The sequence below is a fragment of the Mizuhopecten yessoensis genome, unplaced genomic scaffold (assembly GCF_002113885.1).
Source record: "Mizuhopecten yessoensis strain PY_sf001 unplaced genomic scaffold, ASM211388v2 scaffold6967, whole genome shotgun sequence".
NCBI lineage: Eukaryota > Metazoa > Mollusca > Bivalvia > Pectinida > Pectinidae > Mizuhopecten > Mizuhopecten yessoensis.
The window spans coordinates 369,962-395,115 of NW_018406814.1; the positions used below are offsets into that span (position 1 = coordinate 369,962).

General features: G+C 36.1%; 1 protein-coding gene across 2 annotated transcripts; it reads left to right on the forward strand.

The window, feature by feature from the left end:
• Positions 1 to 8,110: 8,110 nt before the first annotated feature.
• On the forward strand, positions 8,111 to 23,052 carry LOC110452886. 2 transcript variants are annotated; one of them, XM_021501615.1, is made up of 3 exons: positions 8,111 to 8,592; positions 16,051 to 16,252; positions 21,900 to 23,052. In XM_021501615.1, exons 2-3 carry the CDS (start codon positions 16,160 to 16,162, stop codon positions 22,335 to 22,337), a joined length of 531 nt encoding a protein of 176 aa, XP_021357290.1. In that variant the 5' UTR covers positions 8,111 to 8,592; positions 16,051 to 16,159; the 3' UTR covers positions 22,338 to 23,052. The 2 variants fall into 2 exon arrangements, with proteins under 2 accessions (XP_021357290.1, XP_021357291.1); XM_021501616.1 differs by lacking the exons at positions 8,111 to 8,592; positions 16,051 to 16,252 and adding an exon at positions 17,820 to 17,917.
• Positions 23,053 to 25,154: the final 2,102 nt, after the last annotated feature.

Sequence of the window (25,154 nt, forward strand, 5' to 3'; positions counted from 1 at the left end):
TCCCGTAATCACCTCCCAACAATATCTCTATGTACCCCTCCAATATCTCCTTATAATGTCCCGTAATCACCTCCCAACAATATCTCTATGTACCCCTCCAATATCTCCCCATAATGTCCCTGTACTCACCTCCCCACAAATATCTATTTACCCCTCCAATGTCTCCCCATAATGATCCTTTAATAACCTCCCTACAATATCTCTATGTACCACTCAAATATTTCCCCTTAGTGTCCATGTGATCACCTATCTACATTACATTATGAATCCCTACAATATTTCCCCACACAGCCCTTGTAATCAATTTCCTTCAATATACCTATACCTCTGCAATATCACATAATATCCCTATGATACCCTTCTTATATTGTTCTTGTACTCACCTCCCAAAAACGTCCCTATGTTCACCCCTCCCCACAAAGTATTTATGCCCTCCTCATAACATGTCCGTATGATCACCTATGGGGAGGGGGTGGGAGATTTCCCGGCCATAATGTGTATGATCAACTACTGGGAGGGGGTGGGAGAGTCACCTACGGGGAGGGGGTGGGAGAGTCNACACTCCTCTGCCATAATGTGTATGATCACCTACGGGGAGGGGGTGGGAGAGTCCTCGGCCACACTCCTCTGCCATAATGTGTATGATCACCTACGGGGAGGGGGTGGGAGAGTCCTCGGCCACACTCCTCTGCCATAATGTGTATGATCACCTACGGGGAGGGGGTGGGAGAGTCCTCGGCCACACTCCTCTGCCATAATGTGTATGATCACCTACGGGGAGGGGGTGGGAGAGTCCTCGGCCACACTCCTCTGCCATAATGTGTATGATCACCTACGGGGAGGGGGTGGGAGAGTCCTCGGCCACACTCCTCTGCCATAATGTGTATGATCACCTACGGGGAGGGGGTGGGAGAGTCCTCGGCCATAATGTGTATGATCTGAAGTTATATTTTTTTATGTTTCAATTGACAACAATTATAAAACCATCTTCTAAATCCAAGTGTAGAAAAGAAACATGTATTGAGAGCAGAATGGAGGTGGTGATGATGATGGGGAAGGGGAGGAGTACTCCCAGAGAAGCGAGAAACTCCGTAGTTCGACATGGGACTTTTTACGTCCGTTGGAGAATTGAACACTGGCCGCCTTAGTGAAAGGAGGGCGCGCTAATCACTGCTACACATGTCCTGTAATAATGCTATAATATTTCCGTTATGAAATAATGATAGACTGATAGTATGCTTATGTTCGATCGTCTGTATTTCTAATCCCCTACTTATAATGCTTGTGAGGGAATTTAGATTTATCTATAAATACTAAATACTGATATGACGTAATAATTCTCGAGATTTCGGGATTAGCGGTGGTATTTCTAACGGATAATCTTAATCAGTGGACCATAACTTCAAGGTCAAATCACAGTATCGTGCGTCACAAAATATCGACAATCATAAAATCAAACAAACACGACCGAGGCAAACTTTATAACATATTGGAATATTTATAGCTTTTATTATATGGGGCAAAGAAGTAAATCCAACAGTGTGGACAAGTTTAGGATGTCAAATTTTCGGAGCGATCCGCTCCTTTTTCAAGAATAGCTTTTATTATATATATAGCAGTTATCACTAAGTATATGTATTAGAATTTAACTTTACATTTCTGAACACACGGTAATTTACCAAACAGCGCAGTTTTTATTACTGTGGTGTACTTGTTAAAATTCATATTTTAATGAAGAATATCCAGTTTTATGCAAGTGGGAGGAAGGGTAGATGAAGCCAGTTTCTTTATAGTAATATTGAATATCAATGTCCAATATGAACCCAAAGACGGATCGAGTTTAAGTTAGAGTGCCCATTAAGTAAGATAGACGTTTATGGGGCGGTAAGAGGCTTATAACTAACTTTAAACAAATCCCAATTTTGTGTTAATATTGGAAATTAATATCCAACAATATTGAAAAAAAAAGATAACGGGCATCGATTTGTGCACGCTCTCGCTTATTTGAGAGTTTTGGGTTTATAGCCATAACAAATTTCGTAGATATTGTATTTCCTTACAATCCATTTATTAGTTATCAATACGAGAACAAGTGCTCATGTCGGAGAAGTATGGGCTGATTTTTTGTCCAAAAAAACACGTGTTCTCCATTGATAACTAATAATTGGATTGCCACAAAAAGGTAGGGGCATCAAGGCGCAAGCAATGAGGAAAAGTTCAGATAAAGAATGATAGTGACACTGCAGGTACAATGTGTAATAGTTAGTGCATGCTTTAATCAGACGTTTATTCTTGTTCCATTCCAGACATCTATTCTTGTTCCTGTTCATGCCTGAACATGCCTTCAGACATATTAAGAAACATCATTTTGACATAAATTAGTTCTTTTATCACTACAGCTAATAGTGTCAAATGTTGAACTTATAATTTCTTATCAAGAATACCAATTACTAAAACGTACTGCTCAAATGCAAGAATTCTGACCTCCACAATTCGTGTTTGTATACTGCCACAACAGTAAAACTATAAATAGATATACACGTGTGCAGTATCAGTCATAACGTATGCAGTAAACAAAACCCCCTCTCTTAAAAAAAAGGAAGAAATAAAAAAAAGTTTATGTTCAAATTTCTTTAATATTAACACCATGTGTACAATATATCGAAGGCAAGAACAGACATTTGATAACATATATACAATTGTATACAACAGAAATACAGGTACAACCTATCACATCACGACACACGCAAACTTTCCTTGATATGTACATTTCTGTATATTACGTATTTTATATTGTCTGAATACATTTACATACTGTACAATATTTGTAGTGCTGTGCAATTTTGTATAATATATATTTTTTAGAGTACAAATGTATTGTACAAAATTTGTTATTCTATATAATATTTGTTTAGAGATTTACAGAGTTTGAGCCCCGACCTCTGGTTTTAAATACTGAACGGGACCCAGTGTCTAGTTTTGAATAATCTCTTCTCAGTCTAGATTCATGTCGGTAAAGTTATGAATTTTGTATATTTAATAAACATTATACATAGACAGTGTTAGGGAAATGTGTACCACTTTGTTCTAATTGAGGATGTAACGCCCTTGGTACCCGTAAACCTAGAGACTCGTGCTCAGTTTCTAAATAATATTTCGTGGGGTAAGACACTGCCTCGGTCAAAAATGACTAAAGGTGGATTATTATAATATGACTTATAAATGAGATGCTTCTGATTGGTTAAGAGGCCTTAGTATCAGAGCATAAAATAAAATGCCATAATCACCAGATTTTGCTGATATCCGGTGATTACCAAATAATAAAAAATATGATATTTTCTAAATAAATTTTCCTTTTATATAAGAACACAACTACTGACATTATACCTGGTGAATATGCTGTGATACTGATCAATGTATACTATTGTTATTGACTATGGCCAATTAATATCTCGGCATATTCACCAGGTAAAACGTCCATAATTGTATAACATTAATTGTCTTTTCTGAGATGAAATAATGTCGAAATATTGCAGAATGCTTGCTGGTGAAGTGAGTGAACATGGACATTTGCAAATGAAATTACCTCGAATTTCGAATAAATTCTGTAACATGATTATAGTTATGCAGAGAATATATGAAGCTGATATGTTTTGCATATTACCTACACCCATTTTGACGTCAGGATAAAGACAATATGTATGACGTCAAAACTTTGTGACGTCAGAATTATGAAGCCTAAATTGCGACTTTGACGACTTTACTATAGTCTGAGAAAAAATGTTTTCACAATAAATATTCACATGTAAAACTTTATGGCAAAATATGACAAATAAGAGCTTAAAATTGTTTCCATTTCTGCAAGAATTTACGAAATGTATCCAGTATTTAAAGCTCGACAGAACCTCGCCAACATCATTTCATATGAGGTCAAACTCATTGAAGTCCTAATTCTAATAAATTATCACATGATATTTTTTTTATTTTAAATTTAGATACACTAGCTTCAAATCTGAAATATTTTTAGTCACCAGCTTCATGATGGCAGTTGCTGATTTGTGAGAGAAAAAAAAACGTTTTCTTCACACATCAGAAATCCTTATCGATTTCCTTCTTTCTGAACCTAATAGTACATAATACCGCTGTAGCTAGCGGTCACCAAGCCGAGTCAAATACAACACTGGTGGTCAGCATTCTCCGTCCTTCTGTAAGTCAGAAGTCTTCTTCATTGCTCTCAATAAAATAAACATAAAACACAGTAATTAATCATGTGTACATTCGACATTCGATACGAACACTTTTACACCATGGCACCGTACCCTAAATCGAGCACGACATTTATGTCTAGTTTCATTGCTAGAGCCCATACATACGGCATTACAGGTATTACGAATAAATGATCAGAATCCTGTTATATGAGAGCACCAGTATATCCATCCTGTTTAAATCAGCAATTCTGGATACCCATCCACCTGTAACTACACAGTGATCCCGCTTTCCGGTTTACCTCTTGACGTTCTTGGATGGACGGTTGTGCATGTCGCTTGCTTGTCTGACTTAGTCTGCTAACCATGTCGTCCATTCTCTGTCGGCTCACTTTCCTGGATCCCTGAAATCGGTTGGGATCCAATTGCCGCCGACTGGCCGCGGGTTGGATTGTAACTTTTTTCTTTACATTTTGTTCTTCAATGCATACTCTCCGCACGTTTGCAGACGTCACGCGAACACTGCTGATATATGTAGGCCGACTTAGTCGTGACACAATGTCGTCCATTTCATCTCTGGTTACTTTTTTCTGCACGTCGAGATAGTCTTCAAGATCCTCATTCGAGAATTGTCGCCTGCTCGCACTTTTTGGGCGCGTTTGTTTCGGAGTAGTTAACTCCACTAAAACTGAAGCAGTCGACTCCCTCCTCTTTTCTCCCGGAAAGATAAGTCGGTCATGTCTTTGAAACTTTTCCATAGTTTCATAACCATGTGCCTCCTTTGCTAATTTTCCTATGGATTTAACAGGGGCCGACCGAGCGCGTGTTTCGGTGTCCTTCATAATGGCAGGAATCGATCAAGGGAGACAACAAATCTAAATTGAGACGCACCGGAGGTTCTGTGCAGTGCTCTTGCGTTGTTTGTCGACCCTTTTCTCTTCTTTTGTCAGGTGTTTATCAAAACGAACTTCCGTCTCTTTCTGTTTTGATCCAATCGATTTTGTCTATATAGAGTTTCAAAGTTTAGATTTTAACGATATCGAATTTACCTTCAGACTGTTTTAATAGCTGTTTCCTGTTCGTGGAGAACCAATACACGGAACGATGATAATGTTTACTCACCATGTATACAGATGCTTCTGTCCAAATGTGTCTCTATGTTGACTTGCGGCCTTCACTGATTCACACAGGGATATTTTTAATGTCAATACGGAACCATCCCTAATCGTTGACGATGTTGACCAGGGTCAAGCACAATACAACCTACATTGGACTCGCGGTTCATTGGATAGTTATCCTTTTCTATTGCTGGTGATGTTTCATAAATATTCATAACACAGCTAACGGTCCGGGATGTCAATAATTCTATATCAGCTAAACCAATACACGTTAGTCCTCCGCAACTTTCACCTGAGCTCAGAATACAACACAATTCTACGAATGTACGGCGAGTCATGTGCAATAATATTTATATAAATGTAATAAAAATATCATCGTTTCATTCTGTATTCGACTCAATGTTCACAATAAACTCACCTCTGTATCTTGAAAGTGTTTGAATGAAACTGCCAATCTATATATGTCAAGCGTTTTAATATCCATAACAACCGGTATGAATATACACAATCCAACTTCCGTTCTGATGAAGTCCCAACAAAAGCCTGGATCAATAAACGTCACGTTTATGAATACCTCTCTGACATCCGTGTGTTTTATGAGCTAAGGAAATGCCTTACATGAAAGTAAAATAACATAAAACAGATGACGTTTCATGTGATTAATTTGATCAAGCTCACGTATTTTCGGCCACACACGTTTTAGTCTTCACCGTGTAGCTAGGTACCTAAGATCCTATCTAATTGTATTTCAGCCATTTAAAGCTTTTATCGTGTCGAACAGCAATGAAATACTTTCCAAAATTTAAATATCCTTTCATAAGCACATTATCACTATTGTTTGGTCACATAATACACAAAGGCCTTAAATCTTAAGTCCTAACACCATAAGGACCCGTGCGACTGTACTTTGTTACAACAAGGTTCTGGATCACTAGAGGGTGAGACCGGCCAATAAGGTTGACCAGATGTCACTGTCGTTTTCCCGTTAGTTACGAAACGGGTCATTAGTTTATATCCAGATTTTCCATTACGCGAATTTGCGTGCGGTTTAGCAGTCACATTATATGGAAAAGGGGAAGCCGTGTGAGGTTTAATACGAGGTAGGTTGTAACACGGGTAGGGTGTTACGATGTCGCGCCAATATATTTGTTGTCGGAAGTGACGACAGGATAAGGTACCATCAATTTCAGTGTGTGCATTTTGTCACTTCTCTACAAATAACTGTCTTTAATGCCTCTCTTTTTACGCGCTTTGAGACAACAAATATATATGCAAATGTGGACCAGATCAAATATGGTATCAACAGTGCCCTTAATCTAGAGGGCATTAATGATAAATGGATCAGGTATGTACGTGTCCAGTCATAAGGGCCACACATTAGTAGTCACGCAGAGTCCAATTAGTCGCCTCGAAGTGCGCACTTACTGGGCGCCTCATATTGTCCACACATTTGTCGCCTCGTTGTACTCGCCTATTGGTAGGGTCCACACATTTGCTTCCTCGTCGGGCCCACACATTGGTTGCCTCATAGGACCCATATATTAGTCGCCTTGTGGGGCCAACACATGAGTCGCATCGTAGAGCCAATATATGTCTCTTTAGAAGCCAACACATTGGTCGTCTGGCCCATGCAACCGTCGCCTCGTAGAAACCATACATTAGTCGTCTCGTATGGTCCAACAATGGCTGCCTTGTGCGACCAACATATAAGTCCTCTCGTCTGGTCACACATTAGTTGCCTCGTATGGCCCACAATTTAGTCATCTTGAAGTGGCCACACTTTAGTCGCCTCCTAGTGCCCAAAACAATTATTGTTTTGTAGAGCCTTCACATAACTGGCCTCGAGCTCGTTAGAACTATACATGAATCGCCTCAGATGGTCCAACAGATGAGCAGCCTTAACGTTTTTTCTGATATATCCAAGAGCCATGAGTAGTGAACTCGTTACTTAGCATATTGAGCCTCATAATATATTTCTATTTTCCACTCGAAGAATGACCGACCATCGACCATCGATTCATGTAAAACCAAAATCATCTTTTCAGTAACAGATATCGTAACCTTTGACCAATGTTTTATATCTGATATGACCTCAAAAGCAATCACAAACATTAATTGTTCACCCGCGTTTCTAATACGTAGGCATGGTCACCAAGTAAAGCTATTGTCCAGAAATAAAAAGCGCAACAGACAGTCAGACAATCAGCTCAAAAGCAACAAATGTCGTCCCGCCAATAATATAGGGGAGGTATTAATGGCAACCTTTTTTACTACGTTTTGCAGGCTAAAGATTATCCTTGCATTTCATATATCAATTGTGAAGGTGTGGTTATCTCAGTTCAAGAATTGCAAGATATATTGCAGTGTCGTTAAATTTGACATATATTCAGAAATAGATTTACAATATATAAATACATCCGTTCTTATCTTGTTTTTCACAAACCGAAGTGGGAAATATCATCAACAACCATTGTCTGTTAAAATCAAATAACTGGTATTAGTATGATACAGAGTGGTACATGTAAGTATCTATCTATATCAAATTATAGAGATATGTTTATCTCTGACCTGTTATATTGATTGACAGGTTTGTGGCAAGTTTGTATGAACGGCCAGTTCTCTGTGACGTAAACAAGAACTGATATCTGTAATTAAATTACTATCACATGTATCATACAATGACGCACACAATACATACTATATAGTCTGAGTTATATCTGTGTATCTCTTTAAGACTTTAAATGTCACCGTAAACAAGTGTTATTTTGTATCGTCTTTAGCATACCTTAGTCATTCATATCTAAGATCGTACACGTAGAGAAATTAAATTAATCATGTCGGTTGGTCTTTGGTACCAAAATGTGGTAAATGCATCTTGTTACATTTCAATGGGACAATTAATACGGTGAGATATTTAATATTGTTTAAAGCTGACAATGCTTAATCCCGTGCTCCAATCAAGTTAAATATATATTCCGATTTGATTGAAATCTGTTTGAACTTTTAACGACATGCCACGATCAACAATGGGAATTAAGTCTAACCATACTACAATGCCAGAGACAAGCGCTATCCACGTGGTATCCCTCAAACTTCAGACCGATATATAACGCCGTCCATTAAAGGTGTCAATCACAGCGACAATTAACTGGGGGATCGATACCTATTAGATCATTAACGAGCGGTCTAATAACACTAGGAGATACATGTACAGCTAGTGTGGACACCTCACCAGTGAGCACGTGAAATACCTTTGATCTTTGTTTTAGGTAAGAGTATTTTTATTTTTGCCATCAGCTGAGCACACTGCTTTGAAAAAGGATAAAGTTCTGTGTATGAGAATTTTCAAAGAAGAATATCACACAATTGTATTAAGTGCTTTGATTATCTTTTTAATATGTTATTACTGATGGGAACATCTATCATTTGCACGTGCGTTGTGTGTGTGTGTGTGTGCTCGTGAAGAAACGCCTAGAATTCAGTGTTATTATTCCGTCACTACTAGAGGCTCCAAATTTCTTTCATGATAATTGCATCCTTTATGCTCATATCAGTCTAGGTTGATGTAGGTACTGCTGTCTCCGATTAGGGAAGTTTGCAGCGACTAAAATAGGCCTGAACTATTTTTCTACAATTTAATCTGGTTCATTTGTTTTCCTTGGCACTATCCGACATCTTCCTGTAATACCTGAAGACATTGGCGTTTGCTGTAGGTCATTTTCACTAGTTTTATATTTTTGATGCTAAAAGTACTTGAAGATAACTTTCAGTCATTTTTCCGACATCCTTATTGGTATTCGCACGAATTATTTATCCAAAATTAACAAAATTATTAACACATTTTGGCAAAAAAATAGAAAATATGTAAAATGGAAATGAGTGAAATTGAAATCAAATATGGCCTTAACTGATTGAACAAAAAAGGTATTTGCTATTTCCGAATCAAGTCATACGCTGCCGGTCAAGGTTTGTCTTGTTTTCGCGTAGACGATATCAGAGTTAAATGTATACAGCTGCATTTATTTCATTTAAAACCCAGTATCGTAGATATTGGAAAATATGACACATATTTAACTCAATTCGAGACATTTTCGTCCCACGCCATTAATACAAACCTACTAAATATAGAAAAGGGGCCACAGGACGGTGTTGATTACAGAAGGCCGTCTCAGTCAGCGTGTGGGGGTACGCTGTTTTGCTCCGCATGTGTTATTGTAGGAGGAAATTTTACGGGATATGTAAATTGAAACCAACCATTGTTCAATTTGATACACAATAGCAAATTATTCACACTACAAAACCACAGCGATTTACAAACTTATACACATCACAAACCCACAGTGATTTCCATTACAAAATATGTAGCAATCACGGCTATGTTGTTCAGGTTATATTGTTTAAAATGTATTATATCAGGTTAGGTATTGATTTAATGTTTTTTAATGATTGCAAGAATTAATCAAATTGATATGGGACATGCGTTCAATGTACTTGTAGTCGCCGGGGTGACAGGTGGGTTAAAGGACCCAGACGTCAAGTCCGTAACAAAATATCAAAATACAAATGTGTATTCAATTAAATTACATAATAATCCAACATTAAATTATTTCAGCAAAAAGTACAATTAGTTTTTCTGCCAAATATAACAATGGACTTTGGGATGTACTTAAACATGGTGTGTTGCATTGGATCTGCCAGGAGTTGCCGGATTCCTAAGGACAAGAAGTCAAAGGTGTTAAAGGCAAATAATAGATGCCTGAGAAATGTATAATAGACAAATACCGGACAAATGTCAAATGTATAATAGACAGACAAAGGACAAATGTCAAATGTATAATAGACAAACAAAGGACAAATGTCAATGTATAATACACAAATAAAGGACAAATATCAAATGCATTATAGACAAACAAAGGACAAATGTCAAATATATAATAGACAAACAAAGAACAAATGTCAATGTATAATATACAAAGTAAGAATTTCAAATGTATAATAGACAAGCATAGGCCGAATGTCAAATGTATAATAAAAACATTGGACGAATGTCAAATGTATAATAGACAAACAAAGGACAAATGTCAAATATATTATAGACAAACAAAGGACAAATGTCAATGTATAATAGACAAACAAAGGACAAATGTCAATGTATAATAGACAAAGTATGAATTTCAAATGTATAATAGACAAACATAGGCCGAATGTCAAATGTATAATAAAAAACATTAGACGAATGTCAATTGTATAATAGACAAAGGACGAATGTCAAATGTTTAATAGACAAACAAAGGACAAATGTCAATGTATAATAGACAAAGCATGAATTTCAAATGTGTATTAGACAAACATAGGCCGAATGTCAAATGTATAATAAAAAACATTGGACGAATGTCAAATGTTTCATAGACAAACAAAGGACGAATGTCAAATGTATAATAGACAAACAAAGGTCGAATGTCAAATGTATAATAGACAAACAAAGGACGAATGTCAAATGTATAATAGACAAACAAAGGACGAATGTCAAATGTATCATAGACAAACAAAGGACGAATGTCAAATGTATAATAGACAAAAAGAGGACGAATGTCAAATGTATAATAAACAATAAAGGACGACTGTCAAATGTAAAATAAACAAAGGACAAATGTCAAATATATAATAGACAAACAAAGGACGAATGTCAAATGTTTAATAAACAATAAAGGACAAATGTCAAATGTTTTACAAACAAACAAAGGACGAATTTCAAATGTATAATTGACAAATAAAGGACGAATGTCCAATGTATAATTGACAAACAAAGAACGAATGTCAAATGTATAATAGACAAACAAAGAACGAATGTCAAATGTATAATTAAAAAACAAAGGACGAATGTCAAATGTATAATCGACAAACAAAGAACGAATGTCAAATGTATAATAGACAAACAAAGAACGAATGTCAAATGTATAATAGACATACAAAGAACGAATGTCAAATGTATAATTAAAAAACAAAGGACGAATGTCAAATGTATAATCGACAAACAAAGAACGAATGTCAAATGTATAATTAAAAAACAAAGGACGAATGTCAAATATATAATAGACAAACAAAGGACGAATGTCAAATGTTTAATAAACAAACAAAGGACGAATGTCAAATGTATAACAGACAAACATAGGGCGAATGTCTAATGTGTTGAAGACAGACAAAAGACAAATGTAAAATGTGTTATGGACAAAATATACACAAATGTGTTATGGACAAATGCCAGAAGTGTTATAGAAAAGGAAACGGCCAAATATGTGACAAATGCTAAATGTGTTTTGACAAATGTTAAATGTTTAATAGACAAAATATAAACAAATGTAAAAATATGTGTAACAAGCAAAATATAGACAAATATCAAAAGCGTTCAAGCTTTTAGTAATGCATGTTATTTTGTTTCTTTTATTTGACGTCTCAAAGCGCAGAGAGTCGTGATTTGCGTGTATAGTGTAGTGCACCCTCCGAATTCCCCCTAACACTATATCACTCAAAATCCAAATGTACAAAACACAACACTACCATCAGGTATAACAACAGCAAGGCATTGTAAAATAAAAATAACAAAAACAAAAGTACCAACAACAACAGTACTGACGGTCCAAAGCAAAAACGATGAAATAATGTATTGCAAAATAAAAATGAGGAGGACATGCTGGCAACAACAGAACAAACTAGGTTTCATCAGCAATGCTTTAGGCTTCATGAGGACAAATAACAAAACAACACAATAGTTACAACAGTAATGATACTGAATAACAACAACAACAACAACAACAACAACAACAACAACAACAACAACAACAACAACAACAACAACAGCAAATCCAGTGATAATACTGGCGAACAACAATAAATTATTACAGTTAAAATATTGAAGAAAAATAATAACAACAACAATAGCAGAATCAGTACAATAAGGAAAATCAGTAATAATTTTGACGAATAACAACAACTAGAACAACAGTAAAATATGTCATGTTATATTCCGTACAACAACATCAACATCGAAAGGTAAAAAAAACCATATAATATATTTCCTTCTCATATCTCTAGTGCGTTATTAATAACGAAGTAATTGGTTTGTACTACTTAGGGGCGTTAGACATAATCTCGTCAACTTAATAGCACTTATATGCAAAGACTTGTGTGTTTGTATGGAATGTGTTGTATGTTCTCCGTTAAACAAGGCCGTGTATCTTACTAATCTATAATCTGAACTCCATGTCATAAGGATTTATAAGTAGATGAATGTCAGAGTCAGTCGACGGCCATGACGGATTAATAAAGGTTAGCCTATTAGAACTGGGAAATCTTCAGCATTTATTAGTATATATATATATATTTATATCAGAACTAAACTTCAACTCGATATCAAACAGTTAATTGGTTATCTACAACTTCAAATAAATCTTATTATCAGCAACACTCAGATAAAGATAAAATATCAACAAATCTCCGTCGATTTTATACCAAAAATAGACAAAGCATTGTTTTTCAAAAAAGTATCGAACACATATAGTTTCACTAAATCTCACCCATAGTATTCATCAAAGCGATCAGAAATGGGCCATTTTGTTTTTAACAAAACTCAACTACATCCAAGGTTGAACAAACCCTTGACCGTTTGACAAAACTACTTCTGAAAGGAAGGGTGCTTAAAAGTAGTTATGCAGTCCATTGATTCCCGGGGTTACTCTCTCATGAGAGGTATAACAGTGCGTGTTGTATTCTAGGCAAAGAAGCAAATGGAAATACTTGATTGAAAATTGAATTTTGGTGCTCTGTATTGGGTAAAACAAAGGTAAAGTAGTCAACATGCTTAGTTTTGGAAACATGTGAAAACCAAACAAATAAATATGTTTAAAAGAAATAAACCAAGAAATCCTATTTCAGTGCAGTATGCTGATAATAATTTCCGGGTCAGGACGGGAAGTCATTGTAGTAAAAATATGTTATTTCTTTAATAACTTCCTTATGGATATGTTTTAGGACAAAATCTGTCGAAAATCAGTAGCAAACAAAACTAATAAGTAAACACATACTAAAAAATATGTATGTACCTAATTACGGTAAGACTTGTGAACTTGCCAAATAGTTTTACGTCCGCGTAACTTACTCGTGGTGTACTCCGTCATCGTCGTCAAAATAGTCAGTGACCCGTATAGCAAAACACGTAACATACCTGTAAAAATACACCTTGTCCATTTCACGGTCGACAATTTTTCTGTCAATTTGACGTTATCAAAGGTGGCCATCTTGAACGTGAATAATAAAATAAATTCCTTCTTTAGGAAACGTGTAAAGCGTAAAATGGTCACTACAGAGGTCGGCACACTTGATATTGACGGTAACTCTAGACTTGGGTATTGTTGAGACATTGATTGATTTTTCTGATACATTTTGCAGTACTTTACTTTTCTTATTTGAATCAAAGTGACGTTATATTTAATGATATATATGTAAGCTGTTCGAAATCATAGTTTTTTGTCATGGTCAACGAATGACACGCGACAAAGTCATAACGTATACTAATTATGTCAGTGCCAACGATCAAAGACAGGTTGACAAAGGTAAGCCCACGTTACCGTAGTCTGTAGGATGTCAGTACGGAAATGTCACAAAGTAACGACACACGTCCTTATTTTACATGTCCGGCAATCTAACGGTTATATACTTCCCCTCGGACTTCTTTATCTACACGATGTATAACGCAATGCGATTCCAAACAGCCTGATCCGGAACTTTCAGAGAAGTACTTGTTTATTTTAAATTAAATAATTAATAAAGTGTGTATATTATGAACCTTGCCACTCCTCGAAAGAGATAACTGTGGTTATTAAGGTTACGGCAAATACCGGGGACTAAGAATAATAGTAAATCAATCCGCGGATATGGAGATAACTTGTAGCATGCAACATTGAGTTATACTTCAACTAGAAGAAGCCAAACAAATACGAGAAAAACAAAGGAAGGAAGAACCTACTTAATATTATATCATCAATGCAGAGAACCAAACAAGAAAAATATTTTACTGAACCATACTGTACATTCGTCAGTTCAGAACTTATCTGTGGTACTAAGTGTCAAAAGGATGAACGACATCTTAAATCATAAACGTGTAGAATACAGCTAAAATGAAAGCGCACCTAAATACCCTTTAATTTAGTTTTTACGCAAACGATATTACGATAATTCTAACATGAATGTTCTTAATTCGTAGTGCATTCTTACGTCATGCATGGGAATCCTACGAGTGATCGTTGGTATAAAAATCCAACAGAGTCATTTATGCAAGAGCAGTTTTCGGTATAATTTTCATACGGTGCAATGCCAATTACAGGCATTTATTGAAGCCCTCATAAAATTGCATAGCATGTGTCTATGCTTGCAGACAAACTTAGAAACATTCTTATTCGATATTTGTTGTTTTTAACAGCAGTAGAATACAGTCACACTGATAGAAAAGACAATCTGGAGAAAGATAATCGATCTCTGAAAGAGCCATGGGGGTAAATATTCAGAAAGAGTAAGTACTAATATAAAATCATGCGAACCTGAAAAGGAAAACAAAGTTATTAATAATTTGTTGAAGGGCCGTTTAAGTTTGCATTTCCAGGTGAACATAACACGTTATTACAACTTCGCTAGACTGTACTTCCTATTTCTGTCGTGCCTCGTTGTGTGCTGCCATAGGCAACTCCTTTGCTTCTGCATTGTTCTGCCATAGTGCTATACTTCTGATAGGTGGACTTTGCGTCTCCTGATTAGATATCACAAATACAGGTAATAATGTTTTGATTCACTGCACGAACTTTAATTGCCATTAAACAGTACTATTGAGTGTAACGAATACATTGGTTTTAGCTCTTAGTGTCCAATATACTGACTGTTGTTACATTTGCGAGATCAGTCCTAAAAACTCTCATCTTTTGCAATAACTAAACTATGCACGATTTTCCGAAGGCATAACTTATATGAAGATGTACTTTTCCAAGAAGATACAACACGGAAAATCCCATAAAGAATCCGTCTCTTTCAGTGTAAGTGTGACAAGATTCTTGGTGATAAATGTAATAGCATTGAAGTGTTTCATACTTCTATGCATTTATGGCACTAGATTAAGTATGGGCAAGTGTCTGCCTTACGTGTGCAACATGGTTAAGAAAAAGACCTTGATTTACAAGTTTTCCTGGGGGGCTCGCGTAGTGGCTGCGACCTTTCCAAACTCAGGGATGGTATTACCAGTTCTCTGACAAAGCCATGGACCTCTGCTTTTCGTGCATTAACTCTTTTACTTCTCCCTGTAAAACAGCTATCACCATATGCTGTTTTAATGAAATATGGGGGAGACCAAATATCCACTTTGACTATTACTATTTGTATGCTTCTTTCTCCTTGGTATAGCCCCCTGTATACTAGTTTTGATGACACGGGTTTCAATCAAGATAAATCATTTAGACTTAAATTTGAGTAACTACTTATTCCAAAAAAACGCTCAGCTGAAAGGTCCATTGTACCATAACGCGCCCATATTGTTTACAAACACAAACATTGTAACGAGTTTTGCTACATGAGACGAGACAGGTATCTTCCAATAAAACATCGTCCATTATCTGTATCACACATTTATTGCTTTCTGTATTAGTCAAATTGTACTCTTTTGGTAATTTTGGCTGTTTTCATTTCAGACGACTGGAAAAGAAACAATATAAGTGAGGCAATGACAGAGTTCTCGTAACATAAGGAGGCGACCCTTGGACGACTCACTTAGTCCTGCCTCCGTCTCATAGCAACAAGATGAGCCTCGGCGTGGAGAATGGACGGACGTCCGATAGGCGGCGCTCTTCCGTCTGGAATCCCATTACCATCGATGCGGAAGATCTGAATGGGGTATGTTCCAAGTTCCGCTGTGCGGAAAGTTATAAGCCTTATACTAAAATGACGTTTCTTATCATTACAACATGAACACCCAACTAATGATTTAATATGCTGCATTTAACCTTTGCATGTGTTGATTTTTAATGCAAGTTGCAGAAATAGTCATATCGCTGCTTGCCAAAATTTAAGGTTGATAATTCTTCTAGTGTGAAACCAACAGTGGTCAATAATGAAATAAGATAAAAGAGACATTATTTTAAGCAATCAGTCATATACCGATATTGTTTTCTTTAAAAAGGCAACGTTTAACTATATTGATAGTTTAATAATTTTTCAATCTATTTATTCTGATTTTATTTTCGGCAAGTCAATATTGCACTTAGGTCTTGATATATTTTATCTTCTCAGACTCAATGTTTCGCAAGAGTTAGATATTCTAAAGTGGTCAATATTTTTCGATCCCAAACGGGGGAAAAAAAATTCCCTAATATGACTTATAAATAGATGTAACTAGAAGTACCACTTTAAAACAATAATCTGCTGCTGATGCTCGGGGTTTGCTGGGTTTGCTGAACAATGTTTGCTTTTCATTAATCTTTATCCGTCCTCTAACTCGAACTTATGTTATAAACTTGAAGGTGTGTTAAACGATATTCAAATAGCCATTTTTGAACGTTGGCATTAAAATATTTAACATTGAGACGCGCTTTCTCTTTATTCAAGTTCATTAAATGAAGCTACCTTTCAAATATTTTACATAAACCCCAGATATAGTACTACACATACTGTCGACACCCTAAGTCAAGTATTGTTAGATTTTCACTGTTAGGAACAGTCATTTACAGGCTGTCGGTAGCGACTATCAGGCCACGCCTTGTCAATACAAAACTGAGTATTTGCAAATCTTAATTGGCAGACATCAGCTTGTATTGACACTTATAGTCGTATACAAACAGTAGAAGACTTACGTGATATTTGCAAGTGGAAGATTTATTTTTTGCTACCAGCGTCATCATGTTTGAAGTGCAATCTATTTTGGAGTGTGTGTATTTGACTGGTGTAGTGTTATGTCAATACCTAAAGCCAGGCTCATTCCTGTCACAATGACTTCTGCGAGGAGAATCAGGAATCCTAAATAACCTACACATGTCCACTATCTACCTGTACAGTAAATACAAATCTAGGCTTCTCTTTTTGTAATAAAACTTATTTCTTATCATTATTTGTCATGGTGGAATAGTGTGGTGATACTAAAACAAAAACAACTGTCGGTTCTAGGCGTTACGTTATATTGCTAGATCCGTTTTGCATAGTATTCATATTTATTGATTTGTTTTTAAAACGCCTCACTTTAGGTATTTCACACCTGTCTTGACAATAAAACATATGTATACCTGACTCTAATTAACGATCCACAATCGTCCATCTCGGGTTTTAAATTTTAAAAAATCGATAGCATTTGAACTCTAAAATATCGTGTAACTTCTATCTATCATAAAGACAAGCACGTGCGTACTACAATTGACTTTAAAGTTATCCTCCTCTCCGTTGTGGAGTTTTAATATTTGACTGTCCAGAACGAGGCTGACGACGTAACTGGTGGGTATGAAGGAGTACAAGGGATCAGCGTCCCTCACGGAGGCTATGAGGAGACATATTGTTCTTACACTGCTTAAGGTGAGACTATTCAATACCATTTTAGGGGGATAAACAAACATGGTCTCTGTCAAAATACTGTTATTTATTTTTCGATATTATGAAATTTATAATACGTTTATAATTTAATAGAACTAAATCCTCAACCAAGTCGCTAACAATATGTTATTGATAAATCGCGATTCCTTCATGTTATGATATATTTTATCAGATAAAAATAAAATTCGGATAATGATTGCGTTCCCAGCAACGGGTTTAATGTGTGTTTAAATCTATTCACAGAAAACTCATAATGTAAAACGTAGTGTACATTTACGTTACGTCATCTGGATTATAAACCTTTTAGGGAGCTTGTCACTATGGGAGCGCACAACAGAAAGACACCATCCGAGGTCAGACTGTTAAATGATGAACGTAATACACATACGTGATTGCACCTGTGAAATTTTGTAATAGATACAGTGAGCCAACCATGAAATACACTGCATCATACAGCAGTTTCTTCCGTCTAGGACCCATCGGTGATGCTAGGGGCCGAGACGTTGGAAATACAAATGGGTCTAAACTATCTTTGACCAGAAGGGGAAATAATTACAAAATAGCATGCACCTTACAGTATATAAATTATGATTAACGAATATCTTTTTATAGATGGTCTCCACGATAACTTTTTTTACAGCTGTTTTCTTTATACACGCTGTATAGGACTTACTGACAACATTTATATTTGATTATTGATTAAGAGGACGTTTTGTTGTTAAACACACACTCCGAGGCGTCCCTTTTATTAATTTACATATTTCGTTAAAAGGAAAGCTTATTGACTTTAATAGTCTGAAAAGGTTTATCAGGTAGCCATTTATTACCTGAAACGTACTTCAGTCTACAATTTGTTTACGACATAAAACGCCAAACAAGAACATCGATTTTTTATCTTTCAGAAGGATTTAGGTTAAATAGCAAATCAAATTACGTTAAGTTTCATTTTGTCATGTAAATGTTGTTTTTATAGTATTAGCGTATAATTGTACCACACTAATAGAGGGAAGGTATTGATTTAAAAGTCAATTGTGTAACATTAAACCTAATGGAGTTGTCATTTAATGTAAGGTTGTAGTTATAACGGTACTGTCAAGTGTAAGGGGTTTGTAAATATTGGACCTAGTTCTTCCCGCACTACTAAGCTAGTATGGCGATCATATAGGGTTTGGAGAATATTTGGTCGGTATTCCGTCTTTGCGTATTGCAGAGTTATCTTCTCTTGGGAGCAGGTATTGATTGTTACGTCACTTGTTTGTGAGAGAAACGTCATCAATTTTTGAGAAAACGACGTAATTTTCTCGCACAAACCAATGACGTAACAATCAATACCTGCTCTAAAGAGAAGATAACTCTGCAATACGCAAAGACGGAATAGGGTTTGGAGAATATTCGGTCGGTATAAACCGTAGTTAATTCATTTTTGTTTAAGGAAGCGTTACTAATTGACCGATAATAATAATTAATTAATTATAATTAATAATCCTGGGATTAACAGCAGTGTTATAATCCTTGTCAAAAGAGTGATTGCCTCCAACCTGTAATATCAATGTGATATCATTTTTTTTCTGTAATTTCAATGGCGTTCATATTCTCTACGAGTGCCAACTGAAAGCATTTCCAACACTTTTATTTACTTTACGATTATTTCACTGACTAAATTTTCTTTATGAAAGTCGGATAATGAAGAGAATATTTTAATGTTAACATTACCACCATTCGAACTCCAAACCATAAAAACAAAGGCAAACAATGAACAAAGTGAAGACTCAGATGTTCCGGAAGGGTAAGCGTCTCATATTTCATCGTCGACAGTCAACATGTAAATCTATGTCAAATCTGAACTTAGAATTAAGCTAGAATGCATTAGTGTTATAACAACATGTACTCTATGGTACTGATGTATATAACAAATTAGTCCATGCAACATATGGTTGTTTTGTCATATCTATTATAAAATGTTTTTATTTTGATAGCATTATAGGGTATTCGTACGGTATGATTATAAGATATTGTTAGACAATCAGTCTTGATTATTTTGTCGACTGTTTCACAGTCTTACTGCTCAAGCAAAGTTAATTTAATTTTGAGTCGGTACGTGAATAAATAAAGTAGCACATATTTTACCAGCCTTTAAAACCGACTGTAAATAATGGAGCAAAATACAGTATAGGAATTCAGAAAACATATAAACACATCAGATACACGTAATATCAAGTACATAAAATACAAAAGGGAAGGCATATCACTAACACACATTACCGCACATATCGTGAGATATTTAGGCAAATGAAGACTACAAGCATTGTCGAAAGTTGTAATTGGGGAAGCAGTTAAGTTAATATGGAGTCTGTATTAAATTGGCTATAAATCACATGGTTACTGATTCAGTGTAGCTACGTAGAGTTTTAAAACACATTACATATTGTTATATTCGTTAAATTGACATAAGATACATGAGCCTAATGCCAGCGAATGAGTATCACCACAGCTCTCAAGCTTGTGTCATAATTTTAATACACATTTGGAAATGGTCCAAAGAGTTTATGTTGCGAAGTGAAAATGATTTTTTGTGACTTACCATATACTAGTGTATGTAAGCATTTTATTTGCCAGGTCTGGAATGTAGACGGAAATATTTAGACAAGATTTTCCATTTTAAATGTGCCCATAGACTCTTTGACCTTACTTATCTCATTAATTCTTGTCTTTTTTATCATGTAACTGGAATAAATCTTAGATATAGTGCCTCTCCCGGATAAGACGTCCTTCATACCACGCCGTGCTGAATGCTTATCTACAGCTAAGCCAATTCAACAAAAGAGGGAGCAACTTTGCATTTTCTTGAAGTGATTTTCAGAAGGACAGTCTAAACTCTTGCTTTGCTTGTATCATTCATTTTGTCACTTGTTCTGGTAAACTGTAAAACAAACTCAGCTGGATACGAAACGTCGACCATGAGCGAGGTACAATTTAGACCACATGAAAAGTCTTTTGGAAGATATTACCACCCAACTCAACAACAACCTATTGTCAACCAGGAACTCAATTATATATTTCATCCCGGCATATGTCTTGTTTTTTACAAATTGTGTTTTATCAGACATTTATCGTCGTTCGTCTTTCATAGAAAAGAAAGCTGTGATAACGTGATAACAAGTGCTACGCAATAATGTAGTGTATATATTGGCAAAAGCAAATGTTCTGTTAATGAAACATTTTTGAGGAGAAAATGTTCAGGGTTCGATTGAAATCCACGTTCTACTTATTTAACTTCTCGAGTATACAGTATCACAACACGACTGTAGCCATATTGGTACTAAAAAGGGTAGCAGGAGGTTTGAATATTGGCTTGATTGAGCAGCTAATAGAGCAAGCGATAACACGTTGTTAATAAAGATTCTTGAGAAGCTTAGAAATCCAATACAAACTAGCAGGTTCGTATCTTTATCGTTTGGCAGCATGCGGAAACACTAATACAGAAACATGATTGGCTTGTATAACGTCCTTTGAAAAACTGGACCATTTAACAGGTGGTAGGGTCTCCTTGGTTATAATACTAGCCAAATAAGTTTTTCATGTAAGTATGGTCATAACGTGTATACAAAGAATCAAATTATTAGATGATTTGTCAGTCGGTACAGCCATACATTTATCATTTAGATTGTTGAGTGTGGGTTGGCTATCTAAATTGCTCGTCCTATGTTAATGGCAATGTCGGGAAGACAGTGTTATGAAAAGAAGATACCTACCCATTATAGATACTCAAAGCATAGCAATGTGTCACTTATAAATATGCCTTCTATGATCATGCTCGATGACTCATCCTTTTGAACGCATATTTTATCATATTTAATTTAAAACAAAGATTAAAAGACATACTTGATGTTCATTTGAAAATCATTAAGATGCTATAGATTTGCGTATTTGATTAAAATTAAACTTCACTTTTCTTTTGTTTCAGACTGAAATTGACAAGGATGCGATTCGAAGAAGTGTGTTTGGTCCACGACTTTCCGAAGTTAACTTGGGAGCCATCGATACTTCCGTGTGCCGACCTACTGCTGCGTCTGCGCGGAGATCTGTCCTCTGGTCACGTGAGAGGAAGTCATATGAATCTTTGAGCAAACAGAATCTACAGGAGTTCCGTGAACGGCCGTATATGAAATATCGATACCCAGAACTGTCCAAACACTACCCAGGGACATGGCGGACAGCGAATTCTCAACAATTACAGAAAATAGTGGATAGACTGACCAGACCTACGTCACTTAGTACGATGCGTGCGCAGTCTGCACCAAAGATCACGCGCACCATGTATTCGAGCCGGTGTTCAAATCGTAGCACAACAACGCAGTCGACGGTAGGCTCTTACAGTTCGCTTGAGAGCAATGGAATGTGAACTAGTTTGATTGGGTAGCATTTTTCCCACATGAATAAAATTAAGGATTTATTTTGTGGATTATGCTACTGCTAAAAAACCGGATGTTTCGCAAACGGATATTGTTACAACTATAAATAAAAGTCATACTGTTTACCGGAAAACTTTCGCCCGGGAAAATTTTCGCCCTTATACGTTTTAACTTCAGCTTTCAAGTGTTATTTCTGGATATTTTCTGCTAAGTGTCAATATTCGCTATGATGACAAATTTGCCCTCATTACGAAGGACACAAAAGACACGTGATACTGAAAATGCAGCAAGCAATTCAATGTGTACAGTATGGACAATTATTTCTGTCCGTGACAAAAGGACAACGTGGTACCCATGGCCGTAGCCTTTTTAACAGTTTGTCCCATACAAATATACATAATAGTGTTTTTTATCGCTTCCTTGAAAAGGGGATAACACCAGATACAGTGTTATTCAAATGTTTCCTGTCAGACAGAAATCGACCGAGGAATACATGCACATACGTAAGCCTATCTGTGGGTAATACCGTGTGTTCAATCAGCAGTTCAGCTATAAACAAGTCGTGTTGTATAGATAACAGTATATAGCACTGGCATCCCCTGTATACAGTTGATAGATATCATGGTCTGACATTATTGGGATAAATAGAGTATTCCGGACTTTGTGTTGATCGTGCGTGAACATTTAAATAAATATACAATTTAGTAACGTTTCTTCTATTATACTTGTGGTTCCATCCTTTTCATTCTTGATATTTTCATCTATTTGCTTGCTGTTTTGTTGATCCCAGTTTTCTTCCGTTATTTTTTATATTTGCCGTTTATAACGTTTTTAAAAAAGGACCCTTTTGACCATGAAAACGACAATCTGAACTTTAAACAAAATGTCTCCTTATCGAACGTGGATACGATATGACCACTTTAAGAGTCTGACATTTCGGTGTAGTGATGGGACCTTCTCACAGCAATTACAAAACATCTCAATGGAACATCAGATTATGGACACGAGAAGAAAATATATCCCAAACCTCAGTTAAATCACAGAGCATGCCACTGAAAACTCGTCTGCCATACTTCTTGTAATTTGATACGGTTCCATTAAAGGTTAAAGCTTATTCATCTTACAGAAATAACTTGGGCATCCATACATCCAGGTCATTGGTCACCCTGAACTAACAAATTTAATATTCTCACATCGTTCACTGAATTACCTCCCGTTTTACACGTTCAATACGTCTCTCCCATCCCCAATGGAATCAATGATGACTCGTGGATAATTACAATACGCGGACGTCACAAATGCTGATAACGAAATTTTCAATTATACTATGGAGAGGATGAGAGAAAAAGGATCATCCCCTTCGTTGAGATTACGAGACATTTCAACTCTCAGGGTGATGTTCTTTAATGTCTCACCCAAGGGGCTTGGAGCAATCCTGGGATTAACAGAAAATAATCTCCCATCTCGGGTTGATATTTCACGGCCATACCCTCACGGTAGGGGGATATTGCATTAAGCAATCCTTGGATTAAACAGAAAATGATCTCCCATCTTGGGTTGAAATTTCACTGCCATACCCTCACGGTAGAGGGATATTGCATTAAGCAATCCTGGGATTAAACAGAAAATAATCTCCCATCTCGGGTTGATATTTCACTGCCATACCCTCACGGTAGGGGGATAGTGCATTAGTTTCAATAAGAGTTCGTCAAAGTATTCGCTTTAAAGAAAAAAAAAGGTTATTGTGGCGAAAGTCAAGATTGTCGTAACCAACAACAAAGCATTTAACTCTTCAGCATAAGGATGGGTCGTTGTCTCGTTGGAGTATTTACCTCTCAATAACCATCATATGACGACTGTCGAACGTGTTTGGGTGGGCTATGGTACATATAAAGGTAAAAGGTAGAGGTTATTTATTCACATTATGCAAACATGTACCTGTGTAAATCAAAGTAGGTGTACTTAATTCCCAGAACTTAAAGATCTCCCTTTGGGATAATATAAATAAAAAACTACAAGCTGAAAACGTTTTTTCATGAATTGACAGTTAATGCATTTCTACATATAAATTATCAGATGTTTTGTACCTAGCTCTAGAGGAGATCGTAGTTCAATGTCCAACTTATACCGAGACCCTCTAGCAGGCATCATACCAGGATATATTTCTCACAGCTTAACATTGTAGGTAAAATCTCTGTCACATTTTGTTTTCTTTTCTGTAGAATGTTAAGGTACACACAACATGTCACAAACTCATGTTTATTTGCTCCACAAGCTTGTTTAATCCACTGGTAATTTTGATACATATAGAAATGAGAAAAAGATTCACAATATTTCACCTTGTCGAGTTTTGATGTCATCACATATATTGGGTATCGAGGTATATACAGATGGGTACCTTTGATGTATCCGATACAGGTGCAAACAAATGTACAACATTTCTGTTTATTTTTTAATCTGTTACTGCAAACGTAGTCCTAGTCTATCTGCATCGTATGTTATGAATGCAGAACTCTGCTACCGTGACTTACCGCAGGTGATCGTGTGTACTGTAGCTAAAACGGATACATATAACAGTGTATCATACGCAGTTTTTCTCTCAATTTATTCAGGACCATTAATTAGGGTACCAGAACTGTCAACACTTGCTATGAAGTAAATAGCATAGTTCCTCCCACTGACTACCTGAGTTCATGAAGGCAAGTAATTGTAATACAGTCATTGTCGAACAATCAAAATAAATCTCAAAAAATGTGTCACAACATTATTATGGAATTAGTTTCGACAGTTTTTTTTTATATGATCTA

Coding starts and splice junctions, on each gene's coding strand:
- LOC110452886 (XM_021501615.1), top strand. CDS start 16,160: ATGAGCCTCGGCGTGGAGAATGGACGGACGTCCGATAGGCGGCGCTCT. Junction 16,253..21,899: donor ATGCGGAAGATCTGAATGGG/GTATGTTCCAAG, acceptor CTTTTGTTTCAG/ACTGAAATTGACAAGGATGC.